Below are 18507 nucleotides of genomic sequence, written 5' to 3' on the forward strand. Positions count from 1 at the left end.
TGCATCTTCCTGAAAAATGCCCCCTCAACCTTCAAAGTCCAATTTAAATCTCTCTCCTTGAAGCCTTTCTGAATTCATAACTCCAGCTCTCACAGCTCTGTATATACATCTATTAAGTATTGACACATTGTATTATAATTATTTGTTTATAAGACTGTTTCTCAAGTACACCGTTAACTTCTTGAGGTTAGGATCTATCTTATTCATCTAGAGTTCCTGGCATCTAGCATAACGCCTGGCTGAGTATGTGCTGAATAAATATTTATGAAAGAAGGAAAGATAGGGCTTCCCTGGTGGCGCAGTGGTTAAGAATCCACCTGCCAATGCAGGGTTCACGGGTTCGAGCCCTGGTCCAGGAAGATTCCACATGCCGCGGGGCAGCTAAGCCCATGCACCACAACTACTGAGCCTGCACTCTAGAGCCCACAAGCCACAACTACTGAGCCTGCGTGCCACAATTACTGAAGCCCACGTGCCTAGAACCCGTGCTCCGCAACAAAAGAAGCCACCAGTGAGAAGCCTGCGCACCACAACGAAGAGTAGCCCGCATTCACTGCAACTAGAAAAAGCCTGTGCACAGCAATGAAGACCAACGCAGCCAAAAATAAAATAAATAAATAATTTTTTAAAAAATTAAAAATAAAAAAAAGAGTATTCTTAACAGGTGCTACAGACTGTTATGGATCGAATTGTGTCCCCCCAAATATCACATGTTGAAGTCCTAACCCCTAATGTGACTGTATTTGGAGATAAGGTAATTAAGGTTAAATGAGGTCATCAGAGTAGGGCCCTAATCCAATAGGACTGGTGTCCTTATAAAAAAAGGAACAGACACCAGAGAGCTCTCTCTCTCTCCATATGCACACAGAGAAAAGGCCATGTGTGGACACAGCAAGAAGGTGGCTGTTTGCAAGCCAGAAAGAGAGGCCTCACCAGAAACCAACTCTGTTGGCACTTTGATCTTGGACTTCCAGTCTCCAGAACTCTCAGAAAATAAATGTCTGTTGTTTAAGACTCCCAGTCTGTAGTATTTTGTTATGGCGGCTCAAGCAGACTAATACATAGACCATTTCTGGGATTTCAAACATGTATAAATACACATGAATACACAATGAAGGGAAGAATTCAACTCAAACTGACAAGAAAGGGTAGGGAGTAGAAAAAATTACATCAGGAAAATGCCTTTTTAAAAAGTTTTATTTCAAGAACTTTGTTTTTTACTGGTATTTCAAAAAAAGGTGGGTCAAAGTACAAAAAAAAAGTCAGTTGAATAACAGCATAGGTTTAGAAATCACAGCAGCAGAAGCAATGTACAGACAGCACAGACAAAACAATCCAATGTATGCAATTCTCTTTAGGTTCTTTGCATATTTTGTGTTTTTTCCCTCCTGTACAAAATACACCAAAGCATGCCATGAGATCAGAAAAAAGAAAGGAGTTTAACAAATGGTTACAAGAAATACTCTGTACAAGAGGAGATAATTCTTCTCCCCTCCCCACCCCCCCCACCCCCATTTCCTCTCTTTTTGCTCTGCTTTAGGTTAAGTTGTTCTGAAGACAATTCACCTCCAAGTCGGCCTGGTCACCTTTGCCACCCTCGAGTTTGGGCGACATGGAGTTCTGAATGTTAAATGGCTCCTCCTCTTTCAGGCAGGACTTGAGAGCTTCCTGGATTTTATGGGGAGCACTAGAATCATCCTGAAAGAGGAAAAAAAAGGTGAGGGAGGGGTGGGAAGGAGACAGTGGGTAGAGGGATCAAATAACATCTCAGACTTTTCAATTTGGCTGAAAGAATCATAACTGGAAAAAGGAAGAAAGCTCTGAGACGTGACTGAACCAAAGAGACTCATTAGCAGCTACTTTTTAGGAACATCATCCTCAAAAACACTGGCCAGATATAGATGAAAACTTGACAGGTAATTGCATTACAAATACCTTTAACTTAGGCCAGTGTGAGGTTTTCTCTTTGGCAGAGACTGGGGAGAAACAGTCCCTTTTAATACTTGGCCTGGCCCCTCTAAAGCCTCACCTGTTGGTGAGCTCTGCCTGGCCCCTCTTCACACGGCCCTCCATCTTGTTGAGTTCTGCTCTCACAAAAAGGTCTTGTTCAGGAACATGACTTGTCGGTGTATTCAGTGGGGCACAAACTGGACTGTGGTCAGGTGCAGAGCTGTTCCTGGCAAAATTAGGGCCTCTCTCCCCACAGCAAATATATGTTCTCTGACTAGAGGCTGGAGATGTGTGAGCCTCTGCCTATCAGAATTTATCTACCAAAAGATGCTAACTTACAAGGTGTTTCCTCAATCCAAGCCCTGTGCTGCTGGTTCATGACCCATCTCTGACTGGTACTCGTGCCCTCCTGCCTATCCACGTGTGCTGCCTGCAGCCCTGTGACAAGCTCCTGAACCTGAACTGAATTTGTTAAAGGTTTTCAGGAAACCCACACTGCACTCAGAGAACTCTTACAGCAATGCCTGCCTTCCCACTACTCTTTTCCTTTAGGACCGCCTGAGGGGATTTTACCCTGTGCAACTCAATGGGCCTCAGTTCTTTCTCAAGTGCTTGGAACTGTGCTGATCAAAGAGGTCGTGTAGCTACCCAGGCAGGTTCATGGATGGCAAGAAGGGTAACGTCCCTATCTGATCAGCTAGCTCAGACCTTTCTTGCTTTAACCAAAATTCAAGGTACTCATCATGCTTAAGGACCAAGGCATTCTCCACAAAACTGTGAGCTTGGGTCTCCCTGGTGGCGCAGTGGTTAAGAATCCGCCTGCCAATGCATGGTACACGGGTTCGAGCCTTGGTCTGGGAAGATCCCACATGCCGCGGAGCAACTAAGCCCGTGCGCCAGAACTACTGAGCCTGCGCTCTAGAGCCCATGAGTTACAACTACTGAGCCTGTGCACCCAGAGCCCGGGCTCTGCAACAAGAGAAGCCACCACAATGAGAAGCCCGTGCACCGCAACAAAGACAAGCCCCTGCTCACCGCAACCAGAGAAAGCCCGCGCACAGCAAAGAAGACCCAACGCAGCCAAAAATAAACAAATAAATAAATTAAAAAAAACACAAAAAACTGAGCTCTTGTCCATGCTCCCTGCTACTGAATTTGACCCATAATGGCACTAGGTCAGGCAAGTGACTAGTTGGAAAGTAGGGAAAGGCTCCAGGCCTACATCGGTTGCTACGGGTGTTTAAACGTACTGTGCATGTAGAAATCACTGTTACCTGCCCCTTGCTCCAGCCTCACTTAGCACTTTCCCAGAAGACCAGCTTGAACAGAACAATTTGATAGAGTTTCAAAGACCTCAGGAGTAATTTACAGACAACAGCGGAACACATGTTCCCCATTTCCAGTGAGACAAGCACAAGAGGAAATGAACTTCATTCTGTGCTGAGGCAGGTTTCAGGCAAGGCAGCTGCGCACAGCACGCATAGGCACTTGATATTTTCTACCACTGCTTGCAGAGGTTTAGAAAAAACTGTTCAATGGCATAAATGTATATGTGCTGAGATGGAAAGATTGCCCTGATATATTAAGTGTATTTTGTGCACACACACACACACACACACACACACAGGTTTTTTATAGAGAGGGAAGCAGAATGAGGCAGAACTTCTGTATTGTGTGGGGGAAGACATTGGGCATGATCGCTTGAGACCCTGAGTAGAATGGACTTTGGATCACAGCAAAACTAAAAGCAAAACAAGATGGCCTGTACTCGCCTCTCCTCTTACAAGTGTGGAAATCACTTTCATGTTTTTCAAGATAACTGCCCCCACTCCCACCCCATCACACACACCTTGGGGGGATGCAGGGGCACAGGGATATTCTCATAATGTGAAAAAAGTGGATTTGGTGAGTCTTATAGACCTGGGCATCAAAACTGTGATGCCATGAGGGTGGGGACCCAAATTAAAACTGGCACCGTGAGGGCTTATGGGATTTGGACAGATGAGAAAGCTGCCTTCTGGGTCAATAGGAGGAAATAGTAGATCCTAAAAATAAGGAACACACGTATCCAGACAATGCTATGAGATGAGCTAAGTACCTTCAACATGTAGAACGGGTGAGGGTGTGTCTGGACCAAGATGGAGCTATCCCAGTCCAAGTGTTTCCCTCAGAGCTCCATCCTCTTAAGCCTAGGGTTGCTGAATCCCTCAGCAGAAAGATTATGAGCCTTTGATTTGGTGGAAGTCCCTCATCAAGAGGGAACTGGACTTCCCTCTGGTCTAAGTCCTGGGAACTGTTTCTGGCATTCTGCCCCAGCGGCATGGGCATCCTTCAGCCAGGGGTTCAGGCCTGGACGCCTGCTTGTCCAGACACAAGCCTCTATCAGAATGGGGTGGGCAGTCAGTGTTTTACCAAATACATGGAAGAAACAGAGACTGGGAAGTAAGAAAGGTTTAAATTGGGGGGTGGGATGGCGGTGGGAAACACTAAGGGACATCTTGGAAGGTCTGTCAAATCGCAGGAGGACCAAGTTACAGCCATGCACTGCTCTAACAGCACAGCTGTGAGAACCAACAGGGTGGCTCTCAGCGCTTGGGCAGTTTGCCCATGGAGTTCAGGTGACTTCACTCATGCTGTGCAGCCGGAGAGCGCCCGGCTTCCTACACACTCGCCATTCCTCCTGGAAAACGGCAAACCTCCACAGCAGGGGCTGAGGAGCTTTGGGCTTTTCCTTTTCCTCCGAAGTTCCTTTCCTAGGCTGGCTGCTCAGCTCCAGAAGACTCACACGCACTCGGCCGCTGGCTCACCAGCCACAGGGCCCCAGGTCAGTCCAGAGGGCCCAGGCGAGGAGCAGCACAGAGCGATGCGTGTAGCAAAGGAAAGGGACGTGCCCTCTACACAGACACCAGCCACAGACCCTTCCCCCACCAGACCCAAAGCAGCATGGTTTTTTTTGTTTGTTTGAAATCTTTTCAGAGTGTGGCTTACAGAGATCACTGAAACTGGGTAGGAAAATGACCCATTCAATCTCCTTGACTTATGTAAAAGAAAGAACCCCTCTACTAAGATAAATAAAACTCTCCAAAATTTTAGGAGATGCCAAAACCAACAAGGAAATTTGAGGGGTGAAGGGAGAGGGATGGGGAGACTAAATGAGCAGGCTTGACTCAGGTGCCCTCGTTTCAGCTCCTAGCTCACCTGGAGGTTTTCTCACTTTCATCCTGCTGCTAGCATCGCTTGTAAGCAATCACTGTGGTGGCTGAAGCAAGGGCTAGGGCTCCACTTCATCATAAAGCGGCAACTGTCTTAACTGTCAATGCCCACAAGATCTTGACTATGACCGAGTCTGACTTCTGGGCTGGGTGGAGGGAATTAGAGATGAAGTTTGTAGAAAATCCACCTGCTGGACAGGAGAGTCACCCCCTCACATGCTCAGAGTTTTGGCAGAAAGGACAGGATGTGTCCTGGGGCACAAGCTGAGGGAAGGATGCCGGGTGGAAATGGCCCTCAAGATCCAAGAGGAGCTAGAGAGCACGACTTCGCTGAGGGATGCCCCGAATGCTGCCCAGACAACCCCATGGCCCTTCTCAGGCAGAGTCTACCATGGCTGACCACCCTGCTCCATTCCATTTTTGTTTTGACATATTCTTTTTTTTTAAAATTTATTCATTTATCTATTTATTTTTGGCTGCATTGGGTCTTCGTACGTGCTTTTTTCTCTAGTTGCGGTGTGTGGGGGCTACTCTTTGTTGCGGTGCGTGGGCTTCTCATTGTGGTGGATTCTTTTGTTGGGAGCACGGGCTCTAGGCGGGCTGGCTTCAGTAGCTGTGGCACACGGGCTAGTAGCTGTGGCTCGCGGGCTCTAGAGCGCAGGCTCAGTAGTTGTGGCGCATGGGCTTTGTTGCTTCGTGGCATGGGGGATCTTCCCGGATCAGGGCTCAAACCCGTGTCTCCTGCGTTGTTGGCAGGCTGGTTCTTAATCACTGCGCCACCAGGAAAGCCCCTCTGTTTTGCCATATTCTGAACTCAAGGTCAGTGGCAGCTTTCATGGACAAATGCCTTGCTTTCACAAAGCTGGCTCAGGCCAAGAAGAACTGGAAACCTTTGTATTGGCTCATGCAACCAAGGCCTCCAAGAGGAGCTATTTCTTTCCCCTCCATCTTGGTGAAGAGGAAAGGTGGACATAACAAGGGTGCCCGAAATGCATGAGTCGGAAACTTTGCTAAGGACCCTCACACTCCATGGACAATAAACACCCTGACTGCAGGCACCACTGTATGGGTCAGGCCTGCTGTCCCACATGTACGAGATGGCAGATCAGACAGTGGACCTGAGAGACCCCATGGCAGGCCATCATTCACTAGTAGTCCATAAATGACAACTAAATGCACGTCACTGCAAGAGGCCTGGTAAGGTAGGGATAGGGTGTCCCAAGATAAGGCTCATCCTATATCCTTGTGGGTTGATTAAAGTGGTTACCAATCTCAGCGATTACAGGACATGTTGTTCTCTTGGTTATTATGTCCATCTTGAACTTATTAATATCTTGGTGCATAACAAGTATGTTCTTTCTCTACCCTTTATATCAAAGACTTTAAAAAAATTATCCTAAATTGGCCTCTTTCGTTTCTTATTTTAAATAGACCCCTTTGCTCCTACTCCACCAGGCCAAGCTTTTCTTTTCTGGGATCTGGTGATCAAGGTCTCATGTACTATTATTCTCTCTTTCTCCTTCTGGGGCTACACTTTCCCCACCTATAAAAAGAAGACAATGGTCTAGATCTGTGCTGTCCAATATGGTGGTACTAGCCACATTCCGAGAGTTCTGAAGCCACAGGTAGCTGATGGCTGCTGTAGTGGACAGTACAGACACACAACCTTTCTATCTCACAGAAAGTCCCTCTGGACAGCACTGGCCTAGACTGTGAAGGCCCCTGTGAGCTCTTATACTCTATGGCCCATTATTTCAAAGAACTTCTTCAAAATTTCCTCTTAAACTCCACTGTTTCCATCTGAAAAGTCTTAGTTTCACTCCGTTATCTGCGTAATGATGCATTTACCTGGAGGTATGGAGCCTGTGTCATGTGCAGAATTCTTGCGTTTGGATCTGATATGATTTGGGGTTTGGGTGGTTTCTGTTTTATTTCTGAAATTCTGACAGTACCCAGTATTTGACTGGTTAGTCTGGTCCAGATAACACACTGGGCCAGTGTCTTTAGAAAATGGTCTATTGGGACCTTTTATTGGGTTTCAACTTGTATTTATGAGCCTATACTCCTAAGGACAGATTCACCCCTAGACTTAAGCTTCCACCCTACCATAAGTGTTTTGTGCTTACCTCAGCCGTAACCAATGTATATAAGCCTGCTCATTTTTAGGGTCCTCAAAACAGTGTCAAAGACACTGTTTTTCCAGCCATCCCAGAGGTTTTCCCACTCATCCTAAAGAGCAACCACCATTTGCTTCAATGACCAGCAGGAAATTCCCTAGCAATGAAAGCGGAGCCTTTCTCCTTGATATAGAAAATAGAAAGACAAAAATCAGACTTCTAAAGCCTAGGTGAAGCTAAAAATCATGTGTCATCCTAGAAACAGATCTTCTGTACTTTGTATAACTTTGTTTGTCCGGGAAGTGGTACACCATCACGCCCTTATTCTCACTTTCACGGCCCCAACTGCCTGCCCTATCCTGATCCTCAGAGCTCTGAAGAGTGGCTCCACACTCTGAAGTGGACCAGAGATGTGGCCAGGGGCTGGAGCCTGCACAAGGACAGATGTGAAGAAGACAAGTTACCTGACAGATAACATTATCATAGAGAGCCAAGGCACAGGCATGGGGGGGAGCAGGTATGGGGAGCGTTGCAAAGTTTCCTTACGTTTGGGTGAGAGCCCTCAGCAATGGTGGAGAGGGAGAAGTTATCATTGTGGAGCTCAGATGGGGTCCGGAATTTGCTGGTTAGGACAGAAGAGAGAAGGGAAAAATGTAAGTGAAACGATCACAGCAAAATCTGATAGAAGCTTCATGGGTCAGGGACTGTATTTCATCAAATGCCACAGATGCACCACTATTTGATGTACCACTAAGAAAAATCTTCTACCATTTAAACCATGATCCAATGCTTTCTTATCACCTAGAGTTTTTATTACACACTTTAAGGAGCTCATTTAGACTTTAGATAAAGAACTGACAATGATATGAACAGCTATGACCACGTTTGTGCATGCCAGACAATTACAACTACATCATGACTGCCATCAGGCCAACAGTGGGTATAAGACGCCAGCGACTGTAAGACACAATCCAGTTTCAGAGATGTTAATATGTGAAAAAAAACGTGTATCTTAGAATCAATAAGCTGTAGCAGTATCTGTAGTGCACTGGGTACATGCAGCATTTTCAGAGCAGTAACCAGGCTTGGGAAAGAAAGAAGGTATGCAGAAGGAAAAAAGGGAGGCGGCATCTGAGCTGAAGGGCTGCGGAAGCCATGTTTTGCACAAAACACATAACCAACTACAGGAGGACGACCTAGGAGGCCCTTCCCTGGGCCTCAGCTCTTGCTTCTCCACTCGCCTGGCAGCTGCTTCTTCTCTCCTATCTGCAGCAGCCCTGATCGGTGGTCCCGTCCCCACCCTGACCCTCCCCGCCACTCCAACCCTCTGGTGTCAGCGTGAGGAGCCAAGGGTCTTGGCTTGTGATCACAGGCACAGATGCAGCCCGCCTCAATGCACAGGCACAATGCAGAGGCCATTGCAGGCCCACAACGGTTAGCTGAAAGGCTGCAGAGAGCTGCTGGCATCTGCACATCTCACGAGTTCACCCAGCAAAGGAGCAACAGATGGCGTTTTGTCCTTTTCCCAGGACCCGGGGCAAGTCCTTTGGTCACGTTCTCTGGAGGGAGTCTCGGGTCAGGGGGAGGGGATTACTTGGACAACAGGTTGAAATGGGGGGTGGGCGGCAGGTCTGCATAAATTGTCTCTTGGGTCCCGAGGAAGCTGAACTCCAGTCTCCTCCTTCTGTGACTCCTGTGACATTTCAGAAGGTTCTTTACTTTGCTTAGTGACCACAGTGATTCTCTCATAGTGTGTAAGGTCACATTCGAGTGTTCAAGCATGGACTTAAAGGGTAAATGCATGCTGATTCTCACATGTGCACAGTAGTCACTCCTCTTCTAAGAGCTGAAATGAGACTCCATATCCCCACACGGCCCTTAGAATCCACAGTGGAGAAAGTGAGGGCCGGGGTCTCACCACCCCCCACATTCTACTTAGGAGGGCTTCCTTGAGTCCTCTGCCCTTCTGCCTGGACCAAGGATTGACAAGTTTGGAAAGCAACGCACTGCAGTGCTAGACCCTCTCACTGAGGAGGAGCTGGTATTGAGTGACAGCAGATCTGAGGGAGCTGGAGTCACTTCATGCTGATTTGTGAGCAAAATCCTCACGCTGGCCACTGGCTGTCAGAGACCCAGGAAGCAGGTGCAGTCAGGTGGGGGTGGGGGACCGAGCACAGTAACGTACTTGACCAGAGTTGGGAGCTGCTATACTCAGGTTACCTTTTCTAAGCACCTTCTATATGGCAGGGTGTGTGTGTGTGTGTGTGTGTGTGTGTGTGTGTGTGTGTGTGTGTGTGTGTGTGTGTGTGTGTGTGTGTGTGTGTGTGTGTGTGTGTGTGTGTGTGTGTGTGTGTGTAATGGTGCTGGGCAGCTGCAGTGTGCCACAGGGGCTTAACCTCGGCTGCAATTCCAGCACATTCTGTGTAGGAATGGTTACGCTTGGGTGAATTTTTGGTATGAAAAACACAACCAGGGATGGAGAGCAGGTGCCAGAAACCCTCAGGACTACATCCCTGGGTCAGATGGGGTGGGGTTGGCTGTCACAGACTCACTTGGTCCTGCGCAGCTTGGTGTTCTCTGTCTTGAGCAGATAGAGCTTCTTGGCGAAGAACACCGTCATCATGAAGAGCAGGAGCAGCACAAGGGCGGCCGAGCCTACGGCCACACACATCACCTGGAAGTCAGTGATGATGGACTCGCAGCGCATCCCCTTGTGCCAGATGTAGTCCTGTGTGTTGCACCTGCAGCGGTGACAGGGTGAGACTGAGGCGATGGGCTGGCAGCCGTGGCCGCAGTGAGGGCCTGACCCCTGACCCCAGGACTTCCCTCAACCGCCTGCTCCTAGTGGGACTTTGGGGCCCCCATCTGTGCAGACCTTATGGTTGCTATTGTTGCCTTGTCCTTACAACCATTCCATGAAGAGGTTCATGACACAAATGAGGTAACCGGGGAGCTGAGAAACTGAGCAAACTCAGTTTCCAGGAGGGAAGGGAACCCTCGTTTTCCACCTCCGTGAGAATAATCACAGGATTCTCCCAGATCCCCCCAGACCGCCCCAACCCCCCTGGGCTCTGGTGAAAAAAAAAAAGATGGAAAACAAGACTAACAGGAGCTACAGCTACAAAGTAGTAGGATCCACCCTACACAACGTGAAAAACCTATCTTGTGGCATTGCAGTCCCATCTAGTTCACGTGGCTAACCAGACACTGAAAAATAAGGAAGCGACAGACAAGAACAAACATAAAGACAGATGTATACTCTCCCTTATCTCTGCAGCCCCCAAAGTGCTGCCCCTAAAGCTTCCAGTCCTATTACCATGAGAACTGTCATGAAAGCAGAGTGAGAATCAACCCTCTGGGTGGGTTTCAGTCCTTTCGTTGAGTGACTTTCTCTTGCCCTTGGGACATTCCCAGGCTCCAACTCTTCCAGTGACATTGCTGTTTCCATGGAAACCAGGCTGCTTCAAAGAGGAAAAATGTGGAAGGATACAGAGGCAGGCAAAGGAGGGAGGACATGAACCTCAGGGTGAATGACAGACAAGAGAAAGGGGTCCAGAAACGGGGAAATTTTGCATGGAAGAATTAGGTACTCCACACCTAGAATAGGGCAGGGATACGAGGCTAGCAGGGAATTTTCTCTTTTCCAACTGCCGCTTTGCAGTCGCGGGGGGCTGTTGGAGGATGGCAGGGAAAGAAGATCCCTCTAACCGACCATTCTAGAGAAGTTCAGCCATAGCTCTGCTCATTTCTCTGCAGTGGTCGGTGTGACAGAGACAAAGGCATGCTGCAGTATGCAACCAGGGGCTCAGCAGCCTCCTGTGAGTGGAATGCAAAACAGTTTCCAAGCCAGGGCTGGGCCTGGGTGTACCCACCAGAGGAGGAATCTCTGCTCTGGTAGGGAGGCCCAGTGTGATCCTGGGACGGAAGTTGTGCAAGGGGAGCTGGAGTGGACTTGTGTGAAGCCCTTCTGAGGCAGGAGCCACTGGAGGATCCATGGTCAGTACAGGCATGCTGCTCAGTGAGGACATGCTTACTCTTCCATTTGGGAGTCCTCTGATAGCTCCAGGAGGTTCTGGGAACTGTCTAGCTCTCTAGAGGCAGCAAGGGCTCCAAATTTCATACTCTGATGGGGAGCTTACTTTGAAGGTGAAAACTCAGGCCCCCAATAGGTTGAAAGATTACAATTTTGCAGATTCCATAGTTCCCAGGCTATAATCATTACTGTAGTCCCCCCAACTAGAGGCTGAGGAGCAAAATCACAGGGTTTCCTCATTTCTGGTAGCCCTTAACCAACCAGCAAGGTCTCGTTGCCATAATTTCTTGATCACAGTCCCTCTTTTTGGCAATGGCTGGACAACTCCAATCAGAACTGTGTGGACACATCCGATATGAGTGACGCTAACGTCATGATCATTTACAGGGAAGAAGAACTTCATGGGAAGGAACTGGAACTTAAGCTTTAATGACAAAGGCGCCAAAGGCGCAGCATTCATGCATTCTGTATGTTATTCTTCTACCAGAACATTAAGACCTACAGAAATTTGAATTCTTCACATACCTCCAAAGAGACCAAGAAAAAGAAACATCAGGAATGACACTTTAAAAAGAGACACCCAGATTTGCTCCTCCTAGGACCAGTGGAAACAAGTCCCAGGAAGAATCTGAGGCCTCCATGCCACTTCTAGAGCCTGTAAAGGATGGAGACAAGCACACCACCCAGGTCACCCCGGACTTGTGCTTCTTCCAGAATAAGCCAGTGAGCTCTCCAGCAGGTTAACTACCTTGCTGTGACGGCAGGTGTATGGGGTAATTACTGATGAGGCATGGGATGGTGGTTGCAGACAATATCCTTACTCTGACACTAAACTCTCTGGGTCTTTAAAATATGCTGGATTGGGTATCCCCAGGAAGACAACAATCAAGGTAGGAGGGACAAAGCCACGACCCAAAGTCAAGAAACCCCACCACAACTGCTATGCCAGGAAAGACACTCTGCTTGACTTGACCTGTTCGAATGGCTGCTCTCTGGGTCTGCTCCCAACGAGAAGGTCTTCACTGTGACTTTATGTGCCACCCCAGGCATGTGCCCCACAGGGTCACAGGGCCTTCCTCCTGCCACACACATGGCTCAGAGGAAGTGGTCAGCAGTTCTCTCTCCTCTCAGTACGTTTATGGGCCTACTCCTTCTACTAGTTTAGTCAGAACTCGCCAACAAGAACTTGCCCTCAAGCCAGCAAAGGCCTTTTCCAAAATCTTTAGCCGAGTCCCTTCGTTTTGCCTCTATAGTTTACTGGTTTGGTAAAGGACACAACACTTAGAGGAAATACACAATCTTATTTCTGAGGAAACTCTCCTAGTGATGAGATCACAGGAAGTGCACATAAGATGTAATTCTATAGAATATTTGCTGTGACTATCACTTGACCTGGGACTTCTGTGAATGCACAACCTCTGGGAAGCTGTGCCTGTCACATTCCCCTCTCTGCTGAGACAGCCTCCCATGCCCTCTCCAGGAGTTCTCTGACAAGCCCCCGGGAACCTGCCTGCCACACCCTTACCTGCAGAAGGCCCCTATGTTCTCCACCAGGTAGCACTGGCCGCCATTGTGACAGTAGCTTGGGAAGAGGTCGCACACTGACCGGCAGGAGCCGTTATGTCGCACAAAGCCACTGCGGCACTCAGTGACATTCTCGCTTGGGGCCAGGTCCCTGCCTGGCTCTCTTGGGCGGGGCCTGAGGGCGATGCTGCTGCCGGGGACCATCCCCAAAGTATGCTGTGGAGGGACAGCATGCCACCGACCGGTGGGCTGGCCTGTCCCGGGCCCCAGACCAGGTTTCTCAGTGGGCACTAGAAGGTCATTTTCATTTTCATCTTCCAGGTTTCTGCCTCCTGCTGCGTCCTTGTCATCCTCCTCTTCCTCCTCTTCTTCATCCAAGTCATCATAGAAGGATGTGGTAGGGTAGAAATCAGATTCATCAAAGGGGGTGAAGTCATCGTATAAGTCAAGCAGGCTCCAGGAAGGGGTCTCTTCCCCAGGATCAGGGTGGTGCTCTGAGGTACCTGGAGACCCAGGGAAGCTCCCCAGGTCGGCGCCACGGCCCTCACCATCCAATCCTTCGAAGTAGTCGATGTCAATTATATCTGACGCCGTGTGGGGCTCTAGTGTGCCCTGAAAGGGGTACGTGGGCTCTGGCCCATGAGGGTCAGGTGTGCTGCCTCCCAGGTTCAGCCAAACCTCCAAGGGGCTCTCCTTGGGGAGTTCAGGGTCTGGGCTCAGCTTGTCGCCAGGAGTGGGGGAGAGTGGCCCGTTGGCCTCTGTAGCCTCGGGGGTGGCGGGGGGCGTCGATGACTGCCCGAGGGCCTCGTCGGGAGCCGGGAGCGTGGCTGGAAGGGCCTGGGTGTCGCCGCTGCCCGCCTCTGCCGTCACTCCGCCCAGGCCTGGGTTGTCCGCCTCCAGCCAGGTTGTGTCTGTCACCGCCGCCGATGCCTCCAGAGCCTCCTCTGGCCCGACCCCAGGGCCCACCACCGCATGCTCGCCGCCGGGCGCAGTCCGAGAGGTCTCATCTTCCCCAGCTGCTGGTGGGCCGGCCTTCTCCCGCGTGTCGTTAGCACGCGGCTCCCATGCCAGGACTCTCTTCACCTGCCTGTCTGCCTCGACGGCTCTGCCCGCCTCACGCACTGTGGGAGGGAGGGAGAGGGGCCTGGCGTCAGGGCAGCGGCCGTGGTAGGGCCTTGGGCTGCGCCCCGCCCCGCCGCGGCTGCTCTCCCAGACCCCCGCCAGCCCTAAGCCTCAGCTTCAAGATTTCCCAAGGCCACGCCCCATCGTTAAGTCCCGCCCCGAGCCCGCCCCATAAGCCAGGGAACACACCCAGCCAAACGTTTCCTCGCTCAGTCCCCGCCCCCAAGCGTAAGGCCCCGCCCCCTACACCACCCGCAGTCTAACCAGGGAGGCCCCCGACTCCAGCTCCTGGCATAAATCTTACCCTCGGGGCTCCATTCCACCTCTAGGCCCCGCCCAGGAGTCGCACCCTTAGGGCCCCGCCCCGAACTCTCATCCTCTCGCCCCCCCATCACCTCCAGGTCCCGCCCCGAAGTCTCACCCTCAGGCTCCGCCCACCAGACCCCTTCCCCAGCCAACACCTGGGTCCGCACACCAGAGTAGGGGCCGCCACCCACCACTCGGCCTCCCCCAAGTCTCCCATCTCGTCGTGCGCCCCTTCCCCCGCCCGGGCTGCAGGCAAGGCGCTGCCCCGCCCCCTTGCCACAGCTCGCGGACTCCGCCTGTACCCGAAGCCACTGGGACCCTGACTCAGGGTGGGGCGCGAGAGCTGCTGGGGTCCCGGTCGCCGTCGGTACCTACCCGGTGCGGCCCCAGTGGCGAGGACCAGCGTGGCCCCCAGAAGCAGCAGCAGCGGCGGCGGCCCCCGACCCGGGACCCCGCCCTCGGCTCGACCCATGGCGCGGCGTCCCGACCGCTGTCCGCGGTCTGCCCGGCTGGCTGCGCCCTCGGCTCGCCGGCCGCCGCGCCTCCCGCCGGTGCTGCGGGCGTATCAGCCCACGATGGGCAACGGGAGAAGCCGCATGCCGCCGCCGCCGTCCGCCGCTGTCCCCGGCGCGCCGCGCCTCCCCGCCTCCCTCGCCGCGGCCGCCGCGCTCTGCGCCGCCCCCACCCCGCCCGCCCCGCCGCACGTAGCTCTGACGCTTGCCCTGCTCAGTCCGCCTGCCAGGGGGACAGGCAGACCCCCGGCTCCGGATGCGGAGACAAACGGACGTTGGGTAGCGCGGGTGCAGGCGCACAGCGCCGCGGGTGGCGTTAGCTGCCAGGTGCACTGGCGGGAGACCTGCGGGGCGGCGCCACCAGTGGAGGGCTGGCACGGGGCCCCCACCCGCGAGGAACCCACCCGCCAAGCGACAAGCAAGGAGGCGGGGACGCAGACACCCGCAGGCTCCGGGCGGGGCTCGGAAGGGCCGCAGGGGGCGGAAGCCCGAGCCCGCGGTGTGGCAGTGAGCCAAACCCGGGGGGCACGGAGCCTCTCGGATTTCTGCGCCAACCCTGTGTTCGGGGCGGAGAAGGGTCTCCGGGAGGTCTCCGAGTCCCCACGAGGGAGGGACGGTCGCTGACAGCGCCAGGCAAGGGGGCGAAGTGGACCTCCCAGGTCCTAATCGGATCAGACCTAATCCGTCTGCAGCCAAAGCCCCCGACCTTGCACAGCCAGGCTGGCCGGAACGCATCCCGGGGGCAGGGGGCAAGACCTTCCTGGAACTGTGGCTACAATGCCTTCCCTCTCGCCTCCGCAGGGCAGCCTGGGGAGCGGCCTTTAATGCCGGTTCCTTCCTCCCTCTCCAGGATACATCCCCCCCACCCCGCCCATGTGTCCCGGGCCACCAAAGCTCAGGTTGGTGGGTAGTCGCTAGCGGCTTAGATCACAGCCTGGGGACACGCGGACGCCAGGCCACCGTCTGTGTGCCCTGTCCAAAGCTCACTCTGCCGTCCAAAACCACTCATCTCTGGATCCCTGCTTGCTGGGGAGTCACGGCCTAGTCACCTAATTTGTCCACCAAACCGACTGTCTGCCTCTTGATCTAGTAACCCAAATGATATCTGGGGTTACTGCTCGAGATGTGGCAACCCTGGTATTTGAGAAACTCTCATTTCTGTCACTAGGGAATCACTTAAGTGACCAAGATAGAGATTCTCCTAATCTCTTTCTAGTACATGTCTCTGGATGGGGTTGCCTTGATTCAAAGTTCGTTTCTCTCACTGGAACTAGATCTGCTGCAGTCTACTTGCTTGTCCTGGTTGTTCCCTCCTCTCCAGGTCTGCTGGGCAAACTCAACCCAGAAAGCTCAGTTCCTATCACCTGTCCATCATCCCTGACGCCTTCTTAGCCTGACCCAAGTAGTTAGACACGTTGGCCCTGATGTCATTGTCTACAGCAATTCTCTATTGGACCACAAGACACTTGAGTGTACAGCTCCTCGTGCAGAGGGAGGCTCCCTAAGGTGGGGAGGAGGCATAAATGAATGAATGGCAACCATCGTACTCCCACCCCAGAACCGTGGGTCTGGAGCTTCCTGCAAAGTGGCTGACTTGCTGAGGCTCTTTCCATGGCTTCATGTTGCCACTGGGAGAGTAAATACCAGTTTGAAATACAACCTTTTCTAAGCAGAGGGCCAGGCAGGACTTTGCACTTGCCTGTTGCCAGAGGCACTAATGCACCCTCCAACACCATCTCTGCTTTCCTGTAGCTTTTTTTCTTTTGGCCTTATGTACAATTCTCTGTGTTGCTCTTCTCTGTGTCTCCTTGACTCTTGGGTGATGGCTGTCAGAGAGTGGAGGATCTTGGTGTACATGCCTACCTCCTCCTTCCTGAGGCCAGTCTTTGTGGGAAGGAAGCCTCACAGATGGGTCCTTTGGTGCCTAGAGCATGACAACCACTCCTGTGTTTTTCACAAGAAAGGTCTGGATGGGGGCCCTTTTCCCATCCCTCTGTTAAAGCTCTACTTACCCCAGTTTATTAGCTCATTTTAATATACTTTGTGAAATATTTAAGTATATCCTTTTAAATTCAATTTTTGAATTAAGTAAAACAAGCACATGGTATAAAATAAAGTTAAAATATGAACTATCTCCTTCCTCAATGACCATCTTCCCTTCCCTGGAGACAGATTCTGTTACTACTTTCTTCATTTGGGGATTTTAAACTCAACTGTTGCCATTCAGTTTCATTCTGATCCTCCCTAGCAGATCTCACCAGCAGTTTCAGAACCGAGCACAGCACACCTGGTTAGGTGACACCTCCACAAGACAGACAGCAGAAGCTCATCAAGGAAGTGGAGTGTGACTGCAACAGCAGGATTTGGCATCAGATCTGTGTGATGTTGGGAGAGTCAGTATCCTGTCTCATGTGTGAAAGTGGTAATAACCATACAGTGTCAAATGAATGTGATATATATATTTTTTTCTGAGCACAAGGGCTACTAGGGTAGGCATAGAAACTGGAGTGAAAGGGAAATTGACCTCTCTCTAGAGCTTACACCCATGTCCCCACATTCAAGTCTCATGCATTTGGGCATCAGGGATGCTTTGAGGCAATGGCTTCTGCATGCCTCTGAAGTTCCCACTGGGTTTGGCAGTACCAAGGCAGGCACAAGGCCCATTGCCATGGCTACAGCCTGCCGCCCTGTGCATAGAAAGCCACCAACTTTGCCAGGGGGCTGCTGTCCAGGGCATAGCTGCTCCTGTTGCCGTCGCTGGGGGCATACTTCAGTCTGAACAGGAAGTAGCACAGTTCCTGGCTTTAAGTCCTCAGTAGTAACCACTACCATTTTCCTGTTTTCTTTTTTTTGGGGGGTATGCGAGCCTCTCACTGTTGTGGCCTCTCCCATTGCGGACGCACTGGCTCAGCAGCCATGGCTCACGGGCCCAGCCGCTCCACGGCACGTGGGATCTTCCCGGACCGGGGCATGAACCCATGTCCCCTGCATCGGCAGGCAGACTCTCAACCACTGCGCCACCAGGGAAGCCCCATTTGCCTGAGTTTTTAGTTTTCTTAGTGCTCTAATTTGTCTTATTCTGCACAACCATACTATTAATGTTTTACTGGTCATTTTACACACTTGCAAATGGACGCTGAGATCATGCTAATGAAGTGGTAAGGCTAGGATTTGAACTAAGATCTTAATTTCAAATCTTTTCATTTTAATATGGAGGCTTTTCATTCTTGCTTCTTGATTTCAGAAGAGGAATCAGGATGCAGAGGTAGGGCCTCACTTGGCTGAATGGAAGCCCAGCCTCTCGCCCTGCCCACCACTTCCACCTGGGTGTTTAAAAGTTAATGCTGTGTTCTCTTAACAGAGTACAACACAGCAGTCCAGACTTACATTCTGTATCAGTCAGAAAGGGACATCTAGCATGGCTTCTCTCCTGCCAGTGTGCTGCATAGACACCTGGTTCTGGGCTGCAGGGCAGTCAGCTCTGCGACATTTTTGGTGATGGGCTGCTGGGAATGGTCCTTCTTGCACCTTTACCAGAAGAAGGGAAGAGCCAAGGGGTGGGGGCCTGAGTTCTTTGTGCTGACCACCACCTCCTCTCTCTGCAAGTTCTGGATTCTCAACTTGCACAAGTGCTCTCATCTTAGAAAAAGACATTACAACCTGGAGGCGGTCATCTTGTTTGGGGAGTGGGTCTGCTACAAAATTGGCAAGTCCCCTGAACTTCATTACCC

General features: G+C 51.3%; 1 protein-coding gene across 1 annotated transcript; it reads right to left on the reverse strand.

The window, feature by feature from the left end:
- Positions 1-1185: 1185 nt before the first annotated feature.
- CSPG5 (chondroitin sulfate proteoglycan 5) lies at positions 1186-14914 on the reverse strand. Its single transcript, XM_060021429.1, has 5 exons — positions 14640-14914; positions 12838-13957; positions 9832-10020; positions 7826-7901; positions 1186-1698 (listed from the first exon to the last, which is right to left on the reverse strand). Exons 1-5 carry the CDS (start codon positions 14734-14736, stop codon positions 1537-1539), a joined length of 1644 nt encoding a protein of 547 aa, XP_059877412.1. The 5' UTR covers positions 14737-14914; the 3' UTR covers positions 1186-1536.
- Between the last annotated feature and the right edge of the window lie 3593 nt (positions 14915-18507).

This window comes from Delphinus delphis, chromosome 10 (genome assembly GCF_949987515.2).
Source record: "Delphinus delphis chromosome 10, mDelDel1.2, whole genome shotgun sequence".
NCBI classification, from domain to species: Eukaryota; Metazoa; Chordata; class Mammalia; order Artiodactyla; family Delphinidae; genus Delphinus; species Delphinus delphis.